We start from the raw sequence: 24723 nt of genomic DNA, 5'->3' as shown, positions 1-24723 counted from the left end.
CTTATGGTCAAATAACACGCATCTAATGCACACCACAATTCACAATACACACCACAGTTCACATTACAGATCATTAACACTTATCACATTTCACAAGATTGAAACTTTTCTCTTCAAGGGGGAAACATAAGCAACATGTCCATAGCCTTACAGTTCTGCTTAGTTTCCGCTCCAAAAACTCAGCAAAATGAATTGGTGTGCACATAGCCTTGGAGAGTTTCTACTTGGTTTCTGTTCCCAAAACTCAGCAAAAAGACTCTGTGTGCACATACCCTTTTAGAATGACACGAGCCATAAAGTGGCACATGGAGTCCTAATGAATCTATACTTGGCACTCGGAGAGGTTCTTCCCTAGAAGTGGATCAGTAAGCTTCCATGAAATTTGAGACCCAGTATGGACTGCATTGGTTTCTGTGGGCACCAAATAACATCCTTATACAGCTCGAAATATGCCGTGTGCATAAGGCCCAATTTACAAAAAAAAGTCCTTAGAATGAAACATTGTCCAGATCCATGACGTGCACATAATAGGATGTATCTCCACAGAGTAAGCACGCTAAGGGGGTGTATTTGGTATCATAAAGTCTAGCTGTCATGACAAGGGAGAACTCGCACCTGCGCTGGGGCCCACTTCATGTTTATTCTGGGGGAATTGCAACCCTATATTTCACACTTAAGTCCCGAGTTTCCTTTCCACATTCTTTATATGGGTGTGTTCTGACTACAATCTCATTTCATTACAGAGTTGTGGATTACAACCAGACATGAGCAAAACTATATATCCTGTGAAATAATGGAAATACCCATCATACTCAAGCCAAAAAAGCACATTTTACATCTTTATAGTGCAAACTGAAAAACCTATCGGACATGAATCCAAACCTGAGAATTTCAATCTAAGGATGGCAGGTGACGGAGCAAGGAACAGAGCAGGTGACGGAGCAGGGGAAAGAGCAAGGAACGGAGCAGGGGACAGGGCAGGGAAGGGAGCAGGGGATGGAGCAGGTGACGGAGCAGGGGACAGAGCAGGGAACAGAGTAGGGGACAGAACAGGGAACAGAGTAGGGGACAGAGCAGGGGACGGAGCAGGGGAAAGAGCAAGGTACGGAGCAGGGGATGGAGCAGGTGATGGAGCAGGGGACAGAGCAGGGGACGGAGCAGGGGACGGAGTAGGGGACGGAGCAGGGGACGGAGCAGGGGACGGAGCAGGGGACAGAGCAGGGGACAGAGCAGGGGACAGAGCAGAGGACAGAGCAGAGGACAGAGCAGGGGACAGAGCAGGGAACAGAGTAAAGGACAGAGCTGTACAGAGCAGGGGACGGAGCAGGGGACAGAGAAGGGGACAGAGAAGGGGACAGAGAAGGGGACAGAGCACCGAAAAGAGTAGGGGACACAGGAGGGGACGGGCAGGGGACGGAGCAGGGGACAGAGATGGGGAAAGAGCAGGGGACAGAGAAGGGGACGGAGCAAGGGACGGAGCAGGGGACTGAGCAAGGGACAGAGAAGGGGACAGAGAAGAGAACGGAGCAGGGGACAGAGAAGGGGACAGTGCAGGGAACGGAGTATGGGACAGAGCAGGGGACAGAGCAGAGGACAGAGCAGGAGACAGAGAAGGGAATGGAGCAGGAGATGGAGCAGGGGACAGAGAAGGGAATGGAGCAGGGGATGGAGCAGGGGACAAAGCAGGGGACAGAGCAGGGGACAGAGCAGAGGACAGAGCAGGAGACAGAGAAGGGAATGGAGCAGGAGATGGAGCAGGGGACAGAGAAGGGAATTGAGCAGGGGATGGAGCAGGGGACAGAGAAGGGAATGGAGCAGGGGATGGAGCAGGGGACAGAGAAGGGAATGGAGCAGGGGATGGAGCAGGGGACAGAGAAGGGAATGGAGCAGGGGATGGAGCAGGGGACAAAGCAGGGGACAGAGCAGGGGACAGAGCAAGGTCAGAGCAGGGGTCACAAATTCAGTTGTGTACCAAGATAACCTGGTAAACAGATAAGAGGGATAGGTTGTTCTTCTGAATCAGATTTTTTAATTTAACGAAAGCTTGGAATTTCTCCAAAATGTGAAATAAGAAAAAAACTATTCAAATACCAACAAAAATATAAAACATAAACTTACTGTATTGAAATTGTCAGATTGCACTAGTTTGTTATAACCATACCTGCCCAGGTTATTACGCGGTACCATATTTGATGGATGTGGGTCAAACTTTGTTACATTTTTACTAAAAATCCAGATACAGGCTATGTGCACATAGAGTCTTTTTGCTGAGTTTTCGGAGCAGAAACTAAGAAGAAAGTCAAAGTTTTGGAGGAGGAAATTCAAGATTTAGAGGAGGATTTGTAGAGTTTTTGCTCAGTCTAGAAATCTAGAAAGTTCTCGTATATGTCAATTAAATTGGAGACACATTGGAGGAAGAGAATATGCCTACATATAATGTATCACACAATCTAAAATTAAAATTGTACTAATTATTACTATTTGTTATTTTATATTATTTATTTAATCTTACTTATATATATTTATATATATTATAATATATTTTTATATCTTATATTTATTGAATTACATATTATTATTATTGCTTCTTATATGTATTTTAAATATATAGGTTATATTTATATATATTTATTTATATAATTATATATAATTAATAACTGTTAATATATACAGTATATACAGTATATATATAATTTATATTAGAAAATAATATAAATTAATAAATAATATAAATTATAAATATATAGTATAGTATAATTACCATATATATTATATGTAAAATGTTATTACATTATTGTTATTGTTGTTATTATTATTATTATTGTTGTTTTTATGGTTATTATACAGATTGTTAACTTTCTATACAGTTTACATTAAAAATATATAAATCTAATCTTTAAAGTAAAAAAAAAAATGACATCAACATATGCCTTTTTCAACATCCAAACCTGAGCTAAAACTATAGGTTAATAAAAAAATAAATATATAAAAAACATGGGAAGTATTACTTTATCTTCTCATGAAAACAAATTAAAAAGACTATAAGACGATGCTAAAAAGAAAACCATCGAGTTGCACTAAGCCATAAAATAGCAACCATAGACCTCTATGGGCCATACTGTGTGGTTTCTATAGTACCGCGTTTATTTTTATTTTATAATTTAGGAATCGATTTAATGATATTTCTTACAAAACGTTCATCTTTTTTTTATGATTTACCGATCCACCCAAAAATATTTAAAAAAAATATTTTTTTCTGAAATGTTTAGAAATTAAACTATCCTATAGAAATCCAAGCCCAAAAAAAATGAATCAGCGAGTCTTAAGGAAAGAGCAAGTTTTGTGTGAATATTTTTTTTTTTTTATGATTTCTTCCCCTTCCATATGGATAGGCCTCACAACTCCATTCTCCATCAGGAGCCATAACCAGCCTCAATCTATCACTCGGCTTCCACCACTGACAGGGTCAAAGGTTCCTCAGATCTCTGGCTAGGTTCCAAAAAAACGAGCAGCCAGTCAATCAAGTCCAATCAGTTTAACCAAAGCTGGACTCCAGTCTAGCCCCGCACCCTGGGATTTATTTCCACCATTTGACCGCCCGCCGGGGGAAAATTAACACCACACTAAATTCCTCACTGATTCAATCATTCTCTTCCAGTTCATTAATTCCTCACATGGTTAATACAAGATGTGTTGAGTAGGAATAACCAGTCTAACAATACAGAAGTGATACTGGGACTTCAAGCCTTAGAATAATATGTAAGATTAGATTATGATGATGGCGAGTTCTAGATCTCTGACACTTAAGGAAATCGTTATCTGTACTAATACGGAGGTAATTATTAAACCGCTTTACACCCAATCTATATTGACTTCAGTGTATGATATAAGGCAGGAACGCTACATGAGTATTTTCTCTGGGCTCGCATCAATGCCTGTCATTCAGATTTTACAGAAAGAAGTTATCAAACAGAATGATATACCAAAGCAAAATGCTTGTTTATCAATGCTTACTCCTTAAAGGGGTTATCCAGGCTTGGGGCTCAAGTCTGCAGTCGTTCTATATGACTGTAGACTTGTGAATCCTCACAACGCGCACAGTGCTTGCTGTCAGGATTCTCCGGTTCCGGCACTGGAAGCAGGCGATCTACATACCTCTGGCCACATTCCGACTAGACGTCCCCAGCCTCACTCAATTCACTTGTATTGAGCAAAGCCGGGCATGTTGCTTGCTGTCAGGATTCTCCAGTACCGGCACTGGAAGCAGGCGATCTGCATACCTCCGGCCACATTCAGACTAGATGTCCCCCGCCTCACTTAATTCACTTGTATTGAGCAAAGCCGTGCATGTTGCTTGCTGTCAGGTTTCTCAAGTACCGGCACTGGAAGCAGGCAATCTGCATACTTCCGGCCGCATTTCAACTAGTTTTCCCCAGCCTCACGCAATTCACTTGTATTGAGCAAAGCCGTGCAAGTCTAGTTGGCACGTGGCAGCATGTATCAGGATTCTAAGGCATCGACACCGGAGAATCCTGACAGCGTGCACATTGTGCATTGTGAGGATTCACAAGTCTCCAGTCACACGGAGTGACTGCAGACTTGAACCCCAGGCCTGGACAACCCCCTTTAAGATATGCTGCCTTTTAATATCTAAGGCGGCCCCATCGGACAATATATGGCAATATTTATTTTTTTTTGATCCCTTATGTGTTCTGTAGTGGAACTTCAAGAAGACCTATCACCATTTTTCTAAATGATAGGTATTAAAACATAATAACATTTTTACAAACAAATCATTAAAAAAAAGAAAAAAAATTAGTTCTAAGGCCAGTTTTACATATCAGGATTTTTTTTTTCTTCTTTGTGAAAAACGGTCTGGGATTTTTCCAGTGTGCTGGATTTTTGCATCTGTCAGCCTATATCCATTAATGAGGACCTGTCACTAGGTCAGAAGTAGCCAGTTTTTGCTATTATTCTGATAGCTCCCCTGAGTGTTCCTTTTTTTTTAAATCCAGAGGTATGCGCCTTTTAGTTTAAATCTAATTTTTATGGTCTTTACAAAGTGGTTGTGGTGCAGAGGATCCTCTGGGGCGTGTCTTTAGACTGCTCTGAGCCACTCCCCCCCGGTAAAGACTATACAAAGTAGCACTAAATAAAAAGGCCTATATCTCTGGAACCTTATGGTGGATTTTAAAAAATCAAAAAACAGAATACTCAGGGGAACAATTGGAATAACATAAGATCAGAAACTCTTCACTTTTGACCTGTGAACAGGATCTATTTAAACTGTAAACTACGGTCAACAAATTGATGACTTCTATGTAGTAGATGTTCCTTTTCAGGGGGCCATTGAGTTGCGTTGGCGAGTTTGATCTGCAACATGGGACAAAGAAGGACATGGGCTCTTTTTTTTTTTGCAAACATTCGGTTCACAAAAAAAAGGACATGTAAAGAGGCACATTAATTGTAATGAGTTGGTGATCAATCTGTAAAACTAATGGACAGCACACGTACCCAAAAAAAGTGATATATGAAACCGGCCTTATTTTGCAACCACCGATGGGTAAGGAGAACATCATGGTAAGGAGAATCTTGTTATGTTCTTGGTACCTTTCGACAATTCCCGATAGCAGAGAGGGACCTCGCTAGTTATCATGAGTTTTCATAGCCCTAACTAAAAAACAGCGCCAGTAACTATCCCTGGAAGTATAAAGCAAGTGTACTATGAGATCACGCCAACATCTCACGGCTCTGACAATGTATGACACTGAGGATGGTTACCAGTGTTGTTTTCAGTCATTAGACCTTATGATAACTAGTAATCTTTCTTTACAATTTGATCTGAATCTCAAAACTGGAAAGCCTCTAATTTCTCAAAAAATACGTATATAACACTTTGAGGTCTCCTAGGACTGTATTGAACCCTTTTGAGCTCTGTAACACAAATATACCCTTAGTAATGTCTAAATGATCTCAACCTATCTGGCTAGGGGGAAAATTAATGCTAACTGGTGGTAACCAGCTGCCTGTTTAACTACACAGTGCAGACTTTTTAGACTACTTAAACTGTAAAAACAGTCCAAAAATGATCCTTTCATGGGGGCAGATGCCTGTCTTGCTGGTGGCATGTATGGGACTAATATTAAATTATTACAAGAAAATGGCTTTAATGGCTTTACAACAAGCAAACTTTGTGAAGTAGACAGTTGCATTTCTGGAATGTGGAGAGTTTTTTTTATTTTTAAATAAACATAAAAATTATGGCTTTCTAGTCTCAGGAAGCAGATTTTCTGTGAAACACAAACCTTGATTTCTAGATTTTCCTTCAGAACCCAAATTAGGACAGAAGGGTTTTAAACTCCCCTTCTTATTTGCAATATGTGAAGAATAAAAAAAATGCTGTTGTTATGGTGCTGTTGCTGCAGTATATTAGAGATCAATAAATTCTCTATCACTTGAATCTTTGAGAATACCCCTCTCATTTTCTATATTCTTCAGCACTACAGTAGTTTCTCCACAATCAGATTTAAGCCTATCACAATTAGGAATGAGCTATATGCTCTGACCTCCTTGCTCTAACCTCTAAAATAGTAAAGTGGCTGCTGCTTGGCTGGTCCTCAACTTTTATAGTGGCTACGCTAGATGATGTAATAGCTGCAATGTATTATGGAGAAACCCATACTGCACCTGACATCATGACCTTGCTCTTTGGCTACAGCAACCTTCAGCAGTGTGTGAAATGGTGCCGGTTATTTTTTTGCATTCCTCAAGAATCAAATCGCAACTTGTTTGAATTTGCAAGGAGCTGATCAAAGACGATTCACAGTGGATTTATCCGCTCATCGCTAGCTGCCATTCATAACATGTGAATGGCAAACATGTAATACCTTAGCTGCCATAGTAAAAGTTGCTCTTTGAAAACAGTTCTTCTATGCCTCATATTGGTAGGTCCCAAGAAGCGTATTGCCTTTATGATCACCATAAGCCTTAATATGGAATTATACAATAGAGTTATCTTCATATTTGGTCTTTAGGACCAGAAATAAATTTGAAACAAGGCTCTGACATGAATAGAGGTTGTCAAGATCAGATAACCCCTTTAGCTATATTGATAGAGAGTCAAATATGGCCAGCTGGGGAAAATGGTTCTGCAGTTGCGAAGTGTCTATGCAACCGGTTGTATATTAGTACATGAATTGGAACAAAGAGTAGTAGAAGTGGAACATCCACTTAAGACGTTGTGTGCAAAAACAAGTCAGTTAGAAAGAAATTAATCAAAAGTACTGTCAGCATTAGCGTTGGTTAAAGTCACGTTGATGTCTCATGTTGCAGATAGTGAAAGAATGAGAAGTCCGTACCGTACTCCAGACAAGGGTCCGTACCTTCGGTAGGGTCTAGTCTTCTTGCCCGCCGCCCATGCTTCGAGTTGTTATGAACAAACATATTATCTGACACGGCCAGGACATGTCCATCTACGTTCACTGTGGTGGAGAGGACAACCTGTAAGAACAAAGATGTCAGATATTGAGACAAAAATTTCCCCCTAGTCTCTTTATTCAATAGTTAAACCCAGAAGTGGACTGAGTTAATTATTTGGGTAAAATAAATGCAACTTTAGCAGAGGTAGAGCTTGACATTCAGAGTCCTTTGCAAAATCTAAATGAGGAACCCCCAACTGTAGAAAGAGAGCCTTTGTGCAATTGTGGGCTACAATCTGGCAGGGAAACTAGCATGTAACTCAAGTAAGACCCCCTGCAATTCCTCTAAAGTGGCCCACAGTTGTAAATTTTTTTACCAATTCTCAGCCTTCATTCACTATAGCTGTGGTGGTTTCACAATCTTTTTCTTTCCTAGGTCAAGGGCATTTACATTCCGGTATAATTGTGGCATTATTTTTACGGTACTTTGTCATAGTTTCATGAGATCTTGTTCCTCAACAGGATATGAATATGCTTAAAATTAACACTAAATGTGCACAACATCTTTATGACCATGTTATTAATTCCTACAATAAGTTGTTCTCTGCACATTTACATCCAGAAGTATAAACACATCACTCAAGTAAAAAGCAGTGGAACACATCCTGGTGATATTTCCATCTTCTCCGATAAACCCTCTTTAGACTCCACCTCGGGTTCAGAGCCTCTAGGGCTGAGGGTCAGACAAAGTCAAGCTCAGAAACACTACACAAGAGACCCACTGACCTTGGGAAATCTTTACATCTTATCTAAACAGATCAAGGTCAGTAGGTCTCTCCGCCACCTTAACTGTTTCCATGTTTAAGAGGGCTTGAGGTGTCAAAGTGTCCCTGAGATGTGACAAGAAATGAGACTGAAGGTTCAGACCAAATCTTAGAAAAAGCTTGTAATTCACAAGCAGCGCTAGTATGAAGGTGTTTATGGAGAAGTTGAATGATATTCATGGTATAAGAATATGAATCCGAGACGATATATGCTCTACCTGAAAATTGTGAGATGTTAAAAACTGGTTCTGGTTTAATTTTGGTTGCTAAACATTTACGTCTCTAAGCATTGCTCCTCTATAATCAAACTCAATTTTGGACAAACATTTTTTCTTAGAAGGGTCATTCACTGATAATCTGATGACAGATTTATTCCACTGCTGAAGTCTTTACCTATCAGTTGTAAACTGTTCAATTTCCATGCAGTGCCTCCACAGGACAAGTAAAGTATTACACAATTCTGTTTAACGTTTATAGGTTGAAGATATAATGTATATAAGTAATGGCTCATCGAGAGAGAGATGCTCTGTACTGCCTCTCTTTCTCTCTAACCTACAGAGCAGAGTGGATTCATGAAGCCCTCCTCCAGAAAGTACAAAATGGAATCGAGGAAGAACTCAGAAGCATTGATGTCTACCGATGGGTGCTTTTACTTTAGCTTAAATCTCTAGACATATTTGAAAGCTTTTTAAAGGGAGTCTGTTGGCACAGAATGAATGTTCAAAACAAGTGCAGGTGTTTGGAGAACCCTTAGTGTGGCCAAACAGTTCAATGCACCTTCCCACTTACTCGTTTTCCCTTTATCCCCACCCATCCTCTTCTTTGATTGACAGCTCTGTCTTTATAGAGCTAAGAAAGGCGTAGTTAGGTGGAAACCAGGCACCTATACTTGGTTTGAACAATCATTCTGACAAATTCTTCTTTAACGAGTCAACTTTCACCTACAGGTTGGTACTAAGAGTCAGTGTTCTTCTCTCTGGAGTGGGCCTAAATAGCATACTTTTCCCAAGTAGCATTGCTTTTTTAATTCCCTAAACAAGTTTAATCTCCACAAATATTCCATAATAAGATAATTTAAAAATTGACTGTCTAAACCATTTTACAATTTTGTACTCTATACAATTGTAATAACAATCTTCATATATTAACCCTTTTGAATGTGTTTTAATGTATGTGCATTTTATACTTGTTTGAATAGACTTTATTAGAAAAATTAAACACAAACCTGGAACCGTCTCATGTCTCGGGGGTTTCCTGCTGTCTTTAGACAGTTCTGGTTACATTTCAAAAAGAACTTGAGGAAGAACCTAATGGGGATAATACAACATATTGGTATATTAGTCCAAGAATCTAACATCCCAGAGCTTGACATAACATCATATTAAAATACATACTTCTATTTGACAACCTACAGAATAAGCGTTATAAGCAATAAACTTAATTGACACAAACTTGGCTCCATCCTTCATGACAGATTTGTATGATGATGAAATACTGTATATGTTTTACTATTGTATCTTTATGTACTGCAACGAGGAACAAATAATCTAGTACCGGGATATGAGGGCTTAAAATGTAAAAAGGATAACTTTTAGTCTACATAAACATAACATACAAATATATCCTAACTTAATTAAACATTCATTAACTGCAGACCTCTTGGGTGAAGTAATGCTAATGCTACAAAGCAGAGACCAGGCTGATGACCTAGATCTGAATGAAGAATAATATGGCTATTTGTGTGAACCGTGTAGTCAGAAAACTTGTGTGGATGTATGTTCAATGTTATTTCTTTTATATGTAATTACTTTGCATATCGTTACTTTAAATACCTATGTACACTATATTTGTGAAGTTAAATATATGTAGATCATGTGGTGTTATTTAAGAGAAATTAAACCCTGTTTGGGAAAGGTTTAGGATTATATTACTGATAAAAGAGTTAAACTGATATTATAATAAAAAAATAATAATAAGGGACCGCAATGGGGTCAAATGTTACCCGTAATTGTGCAATAATTTACATTATAATATACTAATCTAATTTTTTCATACTCTATGCTTATATACATATACACTGGATTGAAGACCAACTCTACAACTTTCAGAGCGACTGTTTTTTAGATTTCTACCATGTGTATCTTCAACATTAAAAATGCAAGATTGACAAAATATACTTTTATGGATTATGCAATTATAAGCAAATTTGTCAAGACTTTTATATATTTTAAAAAAAGCAGCATTTTATATATATTATATTCCTGTTACATACAATTTTGTCATTTCATAATTACATACATATATTTATTGATGTATTGGATATAGCATATATTACAACATGTTGCTTACAATATTGTATCAGGTTATTATAAACATTTCAAGAATAATCTAACATTATGATAAAAAAAAATATATATAATATTAAACATATATGAAAATAAAAATAAATAAAAGTTACAGCATATTTCAGACATGATTTTATTTAATGATGGTGTAATAGAAATAATACACCTAATTATCTCTTTTTATCAACTCCTCCAGGCTGAGAAATATGCTGTTTTCATACTACTTCTCTGGTTACATAATACATTCAATTTCTATGTATACACATGAAGCACATCAGCATAATGTAACTGCTGAAATGAAAAATGAGCTACCCCATCATATAAAGCCACTGACAGCTACATGTCCCATATCCAGTCTATGACTATAGGAACATTAACACTTCTTCTAAGTTGTCATACAAACATGCAATTTTCTGAATGACTTTCATTTACTTCTATTCTCCATCTAGTTACGTATTTGGTTAAACAGCAGCTGACATTCCTGAATATTCAAGTAGCTTTTTTTTCTCAAATTAACACACTTTTTATTGCAATTTTAGCACTTTAGAGTCTACTTATCCATAACAGCAGTTTCCATATTAAAGACGTGGCAAACGATCTGAAGACAGGATGACTTTGATATGAGATTTCCTAATGATTTACAAATGCTTCATCACTGTAAATAATGTTTGGCAACACATTTATCAGATTTAATGATCGGGAATTTTTTTTTTCTATTGCTCCTTTATGGAATTTAATGCAGCTTTATGCATCAGGTTTTTTTTTTTTTTTATGTATTTAGCATCCACACATAAAATAGAAATAAATCTAAAAAATATTGTGTGACAATTAAAAAAAATAGTTTAGCTTGTTTTATCTATTATTTTCTATTTTAAATATTTGTTTTATTATTCATTTATTTATTTTAGTATACATGTTCACTATCTACCGAGCCTTTACTACGTGTTTAGAAAAGGTACATTTGGACATGCAGATTTTAGCAAAGATTGGATATTTGATATGGTTCTGGTTTTGTGTGTGTGTACGGTATATTTAATATATACATGTCTCTCTATATATAAGAGTGTGTATGTGTATATATATATATATATATATATATATAGTGTATACATATATATATAGTGTGTGTATATATATATATATATATATACATATATATATACACACTATATATATATGTATGTATATATATATATATATATACCCATAGCACCTGATATACCCCCCCAAAAAAGGACTACCCCAGCACTGTTACATTACAGCTGTACATGACCTGATATGTGTGTGTGTATATATATATATATATATAATACACATAGAAATACATATATATTCACACACATATATATATAAATATATATATATGTATATGCATCCATAGCACCTAATGTCCCCATAAAATATATATATAAAAAAAAACAAAAATTGAAGCAGCACTAGCAAGCAATTTAAAAAAAACAGGTGCCGAATCCACAGGCAAATACCAAACCTTCTAATATTGCAAAAAAAAATTGAAGATATCACTCCTTTTGTGAAAAAAAAGATGCAAATTTAATGGATCATAAGGGCTAGTGGGCAACGTTTCGGCTCAAGCTTGAAAAAGGCTGACACTGGAGTCGATCGTTCCCACTAGCCCTAATGGGCCATTAAATTTGCCTCTTTTTTTAACAAAAGGAGTGCTGTCTTAAATTTTTCTGCAATAAATATATATATAAAAATAATACACATATAAATATATATATATATATATATATATATATATATATATATATATATATATACATATATATATGTATATGCACCCATAGTACCCAATGTACCCATAAAAAAAAAGAACTGCCCGGGCACTGTTACATTAATGTTCTGGTTTCGTATTTATATATACACATACTGTATGTAAAAACACACACATATATATATATATATATATATATATATATATATATATATACACAGTTTCATGGGTACATATGGTTCTGTTTCGTGTGTGTGTGTGTATATATATATTCTGGTCTCAGGTGTGTATATTTATAAGTTCTACAGCATTGGTTTAATAAATATATACTTATATATATTATACTTATATATATACCTATGTATATATAATACATAAACATATATATATGTATGTACTGTATATATATATATATATATATATATATATATATATACAGTACATACATATATGTTTATGTATTATATATACATAGGTATATATATAAATGCAAATTTATAAATATATATATATACACACATATATATATATATGTGTGAAACCCTTTCCATATATATGAACCAGCCCACTGTGTGTGTATATATATATATATATATATATATATATATATATATGTACATATATATCTCCACATAAAACACAAAAAAAGTTGTATGCAAAATGTCTTGTAGTAAATGTTAAATTGTAGTGTGCTGTGAGAAGCCTTTCGTTATAAATAGTGATATATGTATATATGTATATATACTCTGGAGTCCATACTTCAGGCGTTTGGCCATTATTGTGATGATCTGGATGTACACGCACGGCGTATGTATGTGAGGAGCAGCAGGAGGAGGTGGGAGCAGCGCAGGAGACGTGTGTGGGTCATGGCTGTATGTTCCCGCAGTAAGTTTGGGTCCCAGGTGAGTCGGTCGGTTCCTCTTGTTACTATGACAACCACATTTACTGCAGTCCCAAAATCCCATCACAGCGCACACGTACAGACCAGAATTAAAGGCAGAGGCACACAGTAGTGCGCAACACAAGCCAACATAGACACCGCAAACCAGGCGGAGAGACACTGCTGGGGCCATTAGCCCAAATATTAAATACTGCGCTGCACCAAGAAGCCCAGAGAGCTGCGAGATACATCCTGACATTGCTTTTCCACTATGTTTAGTGCTAAGATTTGGCCCCTGAGAGGTGAATCGAGGGTCCGCAGCTGCATAGGGACTAGTTATTTGTTTACACACATCTGCACCAAAGTGGGGAACGTCCTAAGGGATCAGTGATGGCAAATGTCCATAGGAAAAGGTGCCCAAGGTGTAATAATAGTAATACTGAAAATAACAAGAATAGCAATATAATATAGCATTAAATAATGAACAACATTTCCAAAATTCCATAATAGTTGCACATTTATATATATACATATATATATATATATATATATATATATATAAATATATATTTATATTTTTACATACAGTACAGACCAAAAGTTTGGACACACCTTCTCATTTAAAGATTTTTCTGTATTTTCATTGACTATAAAAATTGTACATTCACACTGAAGGCATCAAAACTATGAACTAACACATGTGGAATTATATACTTAACAAAAAAGTGTGAAACAACTGAATATATGTCTTATATTCTAGGTTCTTCAAAGTAGCCACCTTTTGCTTTGATGACTGCTTTGCACACTCTTGGCATTCTCTTGATGAGCTTCAAGAGGTAGTCACCGGAAATGGTCTTCCAACAATCATGAAGGAGTTCCCAGAGATGCTTAGCACTTGTTGGCCCTTTGGCCTTCACTCTGCGGTCCAGCTCACCCCAAACCATCTCGATTGGGTTCAGGTTTGGTGACTGTGGAGGCCAGGTCACTGAGGCTGGTGACTCGGATAAACTTATCCTCAGAAGCAGAGGTGACTCTTGGTCTTCCTTTCCTGGGGCGGTCCTCATGTGAGCCAGTTTCTTTGTAGCGCTTGATGGTTTTTGCAACTGCACTTGGGGACACTTTCAAAGTTTTCCCAATTTTTCGCACTGACTGACCTTCATTTCTTAAAGTAATGATGGCCACTCGTTTTTCTTTACTTAGCTGCTTTTTTCTTGCCATAATACAAATTCTAACAGTCTATTCAGTAGGACTATCAGCTGTGTATCCACCTGACTTCTGCACAACAGAACTGATGGTCCCAACCCCATTTATAAGGCAAGAAATCCCTCTTATTAAACCTGACAGGGCACACCTGTGAAGTGAAAACCATTTCCGGTGACTACCTCTTGAAGCTCATCAAGAGAATGCCAAGAGTGTGCAAAGCAGTCATCAAAGCAAAAGGTGGCTACTTTGAAGAACCTAGAATATAAGACATATTTTCAGTTGTTTCACACTTTTTTGTTAAGTATATAATTCCACATGTGTTAATTCATAATTTTGATGCCTTCAGTGTGAATGTACAATTTTCAAAGTCATGAAAATACATAAAAATCTTTAAATGAGAAAGTGTGTCCAAACTTTTGGTCTGTACTGTATATATTAAAAAAACAATGGTGATGATAGTACAGAAATTAATAAAAATGAATAATATTAATAATAATTAATATATATAAAGAATAATGATGATGAATAATATTGGCTATTAGTAGGACTATTATTAGGATGACGACACATGAGAACATTCACTACTGACTCTTTCCCAGCCTTGTAAATTTGCCCAAAACGGACTGCACCTTTAAAGGGTTAACTTTATCTTGAACTCTTCGTACCAGCAGTAAGTATGGAGAGATAAATAAGCCATTATTTCCATACTAAATACGTGGCAAATGATCTGAAGACAGGATGAAAACAGAATTTTTCACCCGGCCATTGCAACTCCTGTCTATAGATCGAGTCAAATATAGCAGCTCAAGTAAAGAGGATGAGCTGCAGTACCAGATTCTGCCAATGGACAGAAGAGGCACTGTTTCTGGGAAATAATACTATTTTTAGTAGTGGTATGGTTGCATAGGTGCTTGTCCCCCGATAAAAATTATACCTTTTTTGTAAAGATCGGATGTGCCAGTCATGAGAAATCTAACCTAGAAGCCATATGCAAATCAGTCTCTGGAAGTGCTCTGGGGGCGTGTCAGAGCACTTGGAAGAAGCACTTACAGCCTGATTTGCATATGGTTTCTAAGCTAGATTTCTCATGACTGGCACATCCGATCTTTACAAAAAAAGGTATCATTTTTATTGGTGGATAAGCACCTACACAGCCGTACCACTACTTTTATATGTAAAATCATATTGATAGGTTCCCCTTTAAGTCTCTCATCAAAAGTCACATGCCAGGATTTTATTTCAATGGCTTATATTTTTTAACCCTAACTTATAGAAAGAAAAATTAAAAGTTATCCGTGGCCATTACACCCAACCAGTGTGTCACAACAATATACTCCAATCACTGTCGTTGACCAGAAGCCCTTGTGAAAACTGGTGTTTTCTTTTGCAATTACTCATAAATTACTCGCAATAAGGTTTTTTTGGCTTCATATCGAAAATTGTACTTTATTAATTTAAAAAATATATATATTTTTAGCACTTAGGACTCCATTTTCTAATACAAAGATCCAAATCCCCTGCTTAAATATAATTTTAAATGAGAAAATTATGCCTACCAATAGTCACCACTAGAGGGAGCTTATCTCAATACCATTTACTCATTGAACTTAAAAGGGAATCTGTCAGTATGATCGACCCTTGTAAGCCGTCTATATGGGCACTCAGGTCATTGGAGGATGAATAAAATGATACCTTGATATCTGTGATCCGATGTTTTATTCATGAGAAATCCATATTTTTCTTAATATGTAAATGAGCTGCTAAGATCTCTGGGCCGGACATAGATCTTCCCGAGAATCTGCCTCCTGAGCTTATTTTAAATGAAAAGGGGCATTACCAGTGTGAGACATGTAGATCAGGAGAGCAGACTGTCAGTCATTACATGTCTCACACTGCTAACATCCCATTCATTTATAATAAGATCTGGAGGCAGATTCTCAGGGAGATCTATGTCTGGCCCATAGATCTTAACAGCTCATTTACATATTAAGAAAAAATGTGGATTTTTCTGGAATAAGATATCGGATCACAGATATCAAGGTGTCATTTTATTCAGCTTCCTAAGACCTACGGTGCCCATATAGACAGCTTAGAAGGGTTTATCCGACTAATAGATGCCCTTTAAATAGGTTGTCCACTACTTTTTGATTGATGATAGGTCATCAATATCCGTCCAGTCGGGGTCCGACACCCGGCACCCCCGCCGATCCGCTGTTATATGTGTTAGTGGTGGTGGCTGCTGGCCAGAAGTACTCACTGAGCTGCTCGGTCTTCTGATAGTGGCCGAGGTTTGGTACTACACATCTGCCTCCTATTCAAATCAATAGGAGGCGGATGTGCAGTACCCTGCGGCGGCCACTATCAGAAGATGACCAGCTCCGCAAGACCGTTAACAGCTGATTGGCAGGGGTGCCTGGTGTCGGACCCCGGCCGATCAGATAATGATGACCTAACCTAAGGATAGTCCATCAATGTAAAAGTAGTGGATAACCTCTTTAAAACAGTATGATGCAGTGAGCACCCCCTAGTGGTGGCTATAGGCAGACATTTTTTTTCTAATTTTACTGTATGTATATACATATTAGAAAAATTTTGATATTTCAAGGAATTAAGTGATAAAAATGGAGCAACAATTTCACCTTATTACAACTAGAACCGGATTGCCCATCGCGCGGTAGGATTTGCGCCACACGTCCGTTTTTTTTTCTTCTTTTGATTCAATTTTTCCCAAAATTGCAAAAATTGCAGAACAAATTTTGCATTTCTGGCTGATTTTTGCAGGCCGAATCAACTTTTTTTTAAAAAATTTTTTTTTACCAGAATCGAATGTTCAATTTTTTTTCTCGAAATCAGCGCGCGCGATATCTGAAAGCTTTTTTTCCCCCCTTTTATAATCATCCAATGTTTGTTAGGATCATTAAACTAAAACTGACTTTTCACCTGCTCCCATACCATATGCAGCTGCAAATTTTTAAATTAAACTATGAAACCATGCATACATTTACATATATTACGGCATACCCTCTCCATTTAACATGCAAATGTACTCCAATGTTTCAGAACACCTTCTGTCGCTAATTAATTTGCTGAATTATAATTAGACTAATCCTGCATAATTAATAAGCGCAGACTTTCTTTTTTTTAATGTGTTTGAGGCTCTGTAAGACTCAGCACGGCTTTCTATAAACTGCTAAATAAGTGTTGGAAAAAAAGCAGTAAATAAACACGATGAAGAAGAAGAGGAGGAGGAAGAAAGGTGGGGGGGTGGGCATACAAGTGCTGGGGGGTCCTTGGCACGGGAGGCACTTTGTGTGTGCCTGGTAGGTGCATCGGGGTGTGAATGTACAGAGGACATAGAGCGATGAGCGCGGAAGCCTTTCGAATGGAGCTTGTAGTACAGGGCTCGTAGCAAGCGGGTGGAAAGGATTAGTGAGCCGTATGTTGCATTAGGACGTGTAATTCTATTAAAGTCGGGGTATATCAAAGCTCAGAGTGCGAGCCTGGAGCTTTTGCGAGCTCCGTCGACGCTGACTGGAGTCGTTTTCGTCCCAGGTGCCAGGAGCAGCTGAGTGATCCAGCGAAACGATTAAGCTCCATTAGTGTTGAATCCGCTCGGTGATGGAGAAGGGGGCATTCCAAAATAGCCGGTGTTTAATGCCAAGAAATACTGCGGGGATACGCCTGGCAGTGTGTGTGCAAGTATAAAAGCAGAAATATAAATAAATATGTCGTATTTTAAAAATAAACCAGTGGTGTGGCTCAGTGGTTAAGAGCACCGAATAGGAAAAAAAGATTTTAGTGTTTTTTTTGTGCGTGCGGACCTTGATCCGTAATTCAATTAGAAGCCGAATTGGCATTCTATTCACCAAAGGAAAACGTGTGCACAAAATCTCATAATGGGGGTCCTAACCTGTATGGAGAGACACTGTAGGAATGAAACTGACACTGCTATGTCATTGAGAGCTGTGGGGCCTGCCATGAACTCCTACACAAGTGCATAGTGAAATATTAATTGAAGACATAAGAGAATTGCCAACCGAATCCATTGACTAAATACTCTGGCCAAGGAAGGATTGGTTGAAGCCAACCCCTCTTACCTCCTTGGCATCCAGCACCTGCAAATCCTACCCTCTCGCAGCTGCCCTTTAGCGTTGATGATTGGTTAAATCATATATACACATAAAAAAAAAAATAAGAAATTAGCATAGGTAAAAAGTAGGATGGGTGGTTCAGTGGTTAAGAGCACAGTAGTAAATCAAATAACAGGCATCCTTTATATCTGCTATTGATGGTTGGGGAACTATATGCGCACAAAAATACATATTCTTAAGTAAATAGCAACATATTAGAGTGAGTGGTTCATTGGTTAAGAGCACACCAATGAAGAAAATAACAGGCATACATTATAGTCCTAGCTGCAATTGATGGTTGGTGAACCATATGTGCACAAAAAACACATATACATAAAAAATAGCAAAATATTAGAGTGAGTGGCTCAGTGGTTAAGAGCACACCAGTGAAGAAAATAACAGGCATACATTACAGTCCTAGCTGCAATTGATGGTTGAGGAACCATATGTACAAAAAATACATAAACATGAGAAAAAGCAACATATTAGAGTGAGTGGCTCATTGGTTAAGAGCACACTAGTGACAAAAATAACATGCATACATTTATAGTCCTAGCAGCAATTGATGGTTGAGGAGCCATATGTACAAAAAAGACATATACATAAGAAAAAGCAACATATTAGCGTGAGTGGCTCATTGGTTAAGAGCACACCAGTGACGAAAATAACAGGCATACCTTATACTCCTAGCTGCAATTCATGGTTGGGGAACCATATTCACACAAAAAGACATATTCATAAGAAAATAGCAACATATTAGAGTGAGAGGCTCAGTGGTTAAGAGCACACCACTGAACATAAGAATATTATTTACCAGGCATGCTTTTTATTTATTTATTTATTTTTTAACACATACATTTAATTACTCATTTCAAAGAATTCTGCCCAATATATGACTCTCTAATGCCAAGTTCTCACCTTTTAAGCCATTTTCAGTGATCATTGCTTGAAGCCCGTTCACATTGGAGCAGCTCCAAAATCACTTAACCTAAGGGAACAGCTAACCCAATCAAACAGTCCCTATATGTGCCCGTCTGTTAACCCTTTCGATCCCTAAACGTCTTTCTACGATTGTCAGAATATTTCATCACCAGATTGGTATGGCGGACTATCTTGTTAGGCAGCAGAAAGTTTTTCCAACCTCATTCAGATGACAAAACAAAGTCAGCAACAGTTTGATTTTTTTTTTTTTTTTTTTTTTTTACCTCTCAGTACAAGGACTATTACGAGGCAGAAATGTGCAGATCACTGAGCTTTTAATATCCTCTGCTAGTGATTAATTACCTCCAATACATAACATTGGAACAGTGCCACCCGGTGGTCAAATTACCACTGCACATCTACAACAGTTGGTTGACAGTAATATAAACCATGAAAAAAAATAAAAAAAATAAAATGAAAATGTAAAATGTCAGGCTGGAAAAGTATGTGCTTAATGCTAATTTATATCACCCCCCCCCCCCCACTCCAGATGTATCTATATCTTAAAGAATAAGACCTAAGGCAATACACTTGTAAGCCATGACAGCCCTATAAGTGCACTGCCAATGACCCCCACCTCCCTGACACACTTCCGTCATACAGGGAATGATATCAACCCCGTACAGCTGTTCTATATCCTCCAGTATCACATAGCAGCGTCTTAATTAAGCGGCCGTGTGTGTATACAGCTGTATCGCTATCTCGGTATTATAACATACAGGTGTTTATATGATGGGACTTGTCAGAATAAAATCCTAAAAAGGAGGAGTGGGGTTTATAAAAATGGAATTGTTCCATTTTAGTAAAACTCAGCGTTCTACATCTGCAGACTCATAGAGTCTTATTTAAGGTGTAAGCTCTTGTTCTCTGTTATCTGGAGCCTAGCGATGCTTTATAAGTAACTGATCAGTTAGTCTATAGGAGTAAATATGTTCTTAAAGGGATTTTTGTATGATTACAAAAACATGCTTTCTACCAAAAACAGCGCCACTCCTGTCTAAAGGCTGTGTCTGGTATTGCAGCAGAGCCCCACTCATTTCAAGGTTGGGCTGTAATGCCAGATGTAGTCCGTGGATCAGGGCGGTGATAATCCCTTGCAGAAAGTTTAGGGAGTGGATGACCAGTTCCAAATGTTGAAAGTCTAGAAGGGATCTGTTTCTTCTTTTGGAAATTTCTAAGTTGACTTAGGAAAACTTATAGGTGGATCTATGCTCTCTGGGAAAAAAAAATAGGTATGCACACTAACTAAAAAGAAAACAGTCTCTCTACTGCCACCTATTGGAAGTAGCCACGCTATCAGTCAATGTCTGACCCAACAATGAGCTTTGCCACGTGACTGCAAAACAGAAAAAATATTCTTCCTCTGGGAATTTTGTATGTGAAGTATTTAAAGGGACCTTTCACTGGATTTTTTAATATTTAAAATGAGTACCTCGTCCAATTGCTGCTGTTCCACTGATTCTGGAACAGTTTTTATTTTTCTTCTGTGCCCCTCCATTCCAAAGTTATGACCTCTGGTAAAAAATCTAATTTTCCCTTCAACTAAGTGGGCGTGTACCATAGAACTCTGTGGGCATTTGTTTGTTTTTTTCCTCTATGATGGTGGCCAATCAAAACATAGCCACGCCCACAGGAAAATTCTGTAGTGATTTCCAGCTGGTAGAAGGGAAAATTTGCATCTTTATTACCAGGGGGCATAGCTTTGGAACCGAGGGGCGCAGAAAAAAAAGTAAAACTGTTCCAGAATCAGTGGACCAGCGGCCTTTGGAGGAGCTACTAGGTTTAAATTAAACTGGTCCCCTTTAAAATTTGCAATTGTATCTACAATAAAGATTTATATGATCATTTTTAGATACTTAAAGGGATTTTGTCTCAGTGGCGAGTTTTCTTTAAGAATTAAGAAGAAGGGAACATACAGGCATATAGTGAGTAATACCTGATATTACACGGTTGTGAACAAAACGGAGTGTGTAAACTTTTGCAATCATTTTTTTTTTTGCATGAATCTACCTCAATTAAAAATATAAAACAATTTGCCCTCCAAGTTTATTTTAGCAGGATCAGACTACAAATGGTTTGTCTGTAGTCTGTTACCATGGAGATGCATGAGCCTGCAATGGATCTGTGTACACAAAACGTTAGGGAGATTTATATCTAATGAAACAATTAAAAAAAATGTTAATACCATTTAAAAGACTCATATGGGTGGAAACCATGAAAAAGTTGGGGTACATTGAGCCAATTTTTTTTTTTTTTAATATTACATCTCTTTATATCCTGGCACATTTTGGACCATCCTAAAGTTGTAGATGATGCCCTAGCCTTTAATATATATCTATACATACCCACAGTGGGTGACTGGCGCCTGCCGGTATATTATCACCCCATGTTATATAACAGGGCAGCTAATATAAAGACCTGTGATGTAAGACATCTGTAGAAATCTCGATATTTCCAGGGCAAACATATGATTTTAGGGCAGTAATTGGACGCGCACTTGTATTTCCATGAAATATTGACTCTCCCACCCAACACTCAGTACAGCCAAAAGGCTGGAGATGGCGAAGAATAAATCACTTGCTCGCTGCTTTACGAACAAGGAGAAAAACAAATCAAATTTGTCTGCGGCCTTAACTGCGCAAAGTCGTTGCTTCCAATTTAAAGGAGCTCAATAGAGTCTGACGCCAGCTAGTAGCACTTAATAAGCAGTGATGGATGGTGAAACGAAATGTGTTCTCTCCGCTCGTGTTACCAGCCACGCTGAGCAGCCAGGGGGAATCTCACTTCATGCCTTCCTTACTGACATGTGTGTCTCAAGGGGAGGCTGCCATCTTTAATTCATAGCGCCCTCCCTCCGCCCCCTCTGGGCAACACAAACATACAACTTCCCATCAATTTACAGACACAGATTTGCAGTTGCAAAAATCAATGAACTGATTTTTAATTCAGTTTTATTTTTGTTTGTTCTTTCAGGGTGAAGGTCGTAACAAGGAAGATGAGGAGGAGACCCCCTATTACACAGACCCCGGAGTCCACAAGGAGGGCTTCATTTATCTGGTTGGACCTTGGGTGAACGGACAAGTTCAGATCAACTTAGGCCAATATCTATCTATTATCTATCATCTATCTATTATCTATCATCTATTTATTATCTATTATCTATCTATCATCTATTATCTATCATCTATTATCTATCTATCTATCTATCTATCTATCTATTATCTATCATCTATTTATTATCTATTATCTATCTATCATCTATTATCTATCATCTATTATCTATCTATCATCTATTATCTATCAATCATCTATCTATCTATTATCTATCATCTATTATCTATCAATCATCTATCTATTATCTATCATCTATCTATTATCTATCTATCTATCTATCATCTATCTATCATCTATCTATTATCTATCTATCATCTATCTATTATCTATAATCTATCTATTATCTATCTATCATCTATCTATCATCTATCTATTATCTATCTATCATCTATCTATTATCTATCTATCATCTATCTCTCTATTATCTATTATCTATCATCTATCTACCTATCATATATCTATCTATCATCTATCTATCATCTATCTATTATCTATCTTTTATCTATCTATCATCTATCCATTATCTATCTACTTATTATCTATCTATTATCTATCTATCTATCTATTATCTATCTATCTATCATCTATCTATTATCTATCTATCATCTATCTATTATCTATTTATCATCTATCTTTTATCTATCTATCATCTATCCATTATCTATCTACTTATTATCTATCTATTATCTATCTATCTATTTATTATCTATCTATCATCTATCTATCTATCTATCTATCTATCTATCTATCTATCATCTATCTATTATCTATCTATCATCTATCTATCTATTTATCTATCTATCTATCTATTTATTATCTATCTATCTATCTATTATCTATTTATCATCTATCTATTATCTATCTATTATCTATCATCTATCTATCATCTATCTATTATCTATCTATCATCTATCTATCTATTATCTATCTATCAATAAATCTATCTATCCACCCGAAAAATATATCTTTGTACCATGTTAGCCAATAGATAGATAAATATTTAAATATATATATACTGTATATTTTAAGAAAAATATTTTTCTATCTATCTATCTATCTATCTATCTATCTATCATTATTTTCTATTGATCATTCTGTTTATAATACAACATATCTGTCTTTCTATGTATTAAATTATTAATATAATTTTTATTACACAGTACATGGGATGGGGCCCTACAGCAAAGAGGTAAAAGTCCACAAAAATTGCTGATTCAGCTCCCACCTCCCCACAGTCTGGCAAGAACAAGAGGACCTGATGTTGGGTTGTCACCCACTCCCCTTGCTTGACCCTCGGGCCGTCTCCTCACCCTTCTATGCTAATATTTTATTGCCTTTGTAGAGAGGGTCTTTCCACCCACTGCCAAAAGCCTCACTGGAGCAACCTAAGGTGGGCCTCTGATTCTCCGGGGGTCCTACATAACACATATAGGCTACATCCCCCCTGATTATTATTTTCTGAGTATATTTATCAAGCATATTGATACCTGACTTCACATGCTACTAATAACGCCTGTTAAAATGCAATATAAGAAGAAAGACCTTTGATAAAAAAAAAAAAAATGAATAGTGATGCAAGTTATTTGGAGATTAAAGAAAAAAAACATAATATAGAATAGTAATGATATAAAACCTACATAAAAATAACATAAAAATAATATTAAATAAAAAAGAATTAATAATAAAATAAAATAACTAAAACTAAAATAATGCTAAATAGAATACTAAAGTAAAAAAAAGTTTAAAAATCCGAATGAAATAAAACATTGCAAAAGACGTAAATAAATTAATAATAATAAAATAATGAATAAAATAATTACAAAATAACTTTATTAAAAATGAAATATAAAACTACAACAAAACAATTGCAAAATAAATAATAATAACGTTATTAAATAAATAATGACGTCATTTCCAAATAAACACGACAAAAAGAAAAATAAAATAAATTGAAAAAACGTAATAAAATGATCGCAAAACAAATACGTGTCGAAAAAATAATAATAAAATATATGAAATAAATTATAGCGTCATTTCAACATAAGTGAGTGAAATAAAAAAATAAATGGATCAAAAAAGCAATAAAACGAACG

At 36.6% G+C, this 24723-nt stretch overlaps 1 protein-coding gene across 2 annotated transcripts in view; it reads right to left on the bottom strand.

The window, feature by feature from the left end:
• Nucleotides 1–24723, bottom strand: part of EBF2 (EBF transcription factor 2) — a 166216-nt gene that overhangs the window by 17780 nt on the left and 123713 nt on the right. The window contains exons 7-8 of one of the 2 annotated variants that reach the window (XM_073654072.1): nucleotides 9468–9549; nucleotides 7359–7500 (exon numbers count right to left, since the gene is read on the bottom strand). In XM_073654072.1, coding sequence (XP_073510173.1) covers nucleotides 7359–7500; nucleotides 9468–9549 — 224 coding nt within the window. The remainder of the gene's footprint in view (nucleotides 1–7358; nucleotides 7501–9467; nucleotides 9550–24723) is intronic. The other variant, XM_073654073.1, reaches the window with a different exon arrangement.

Source organism: Phyllobates terribilis, unplaced genomic scaffold, assembly GCF_046119375.1.
Source record: "Phyllobates terribilis strain yellow unplaced genomic scaffold, ASM4611937v1 Scaffold_11__3_contigs__length_659146591, whole genome shotgun sequence".
Classification (NCBI taxonomy): Eukaryota; Metazoa; Chordata; class Amphibia; order Anura; family Dendrobatidae; genus Phyllobates; species Phyllobates terribilis.
The sequence above is the reverse complement of the archived record's forward strand: the minus strand, read 5'-3'. Positions and strand labels throughout refer to the sequence as shown.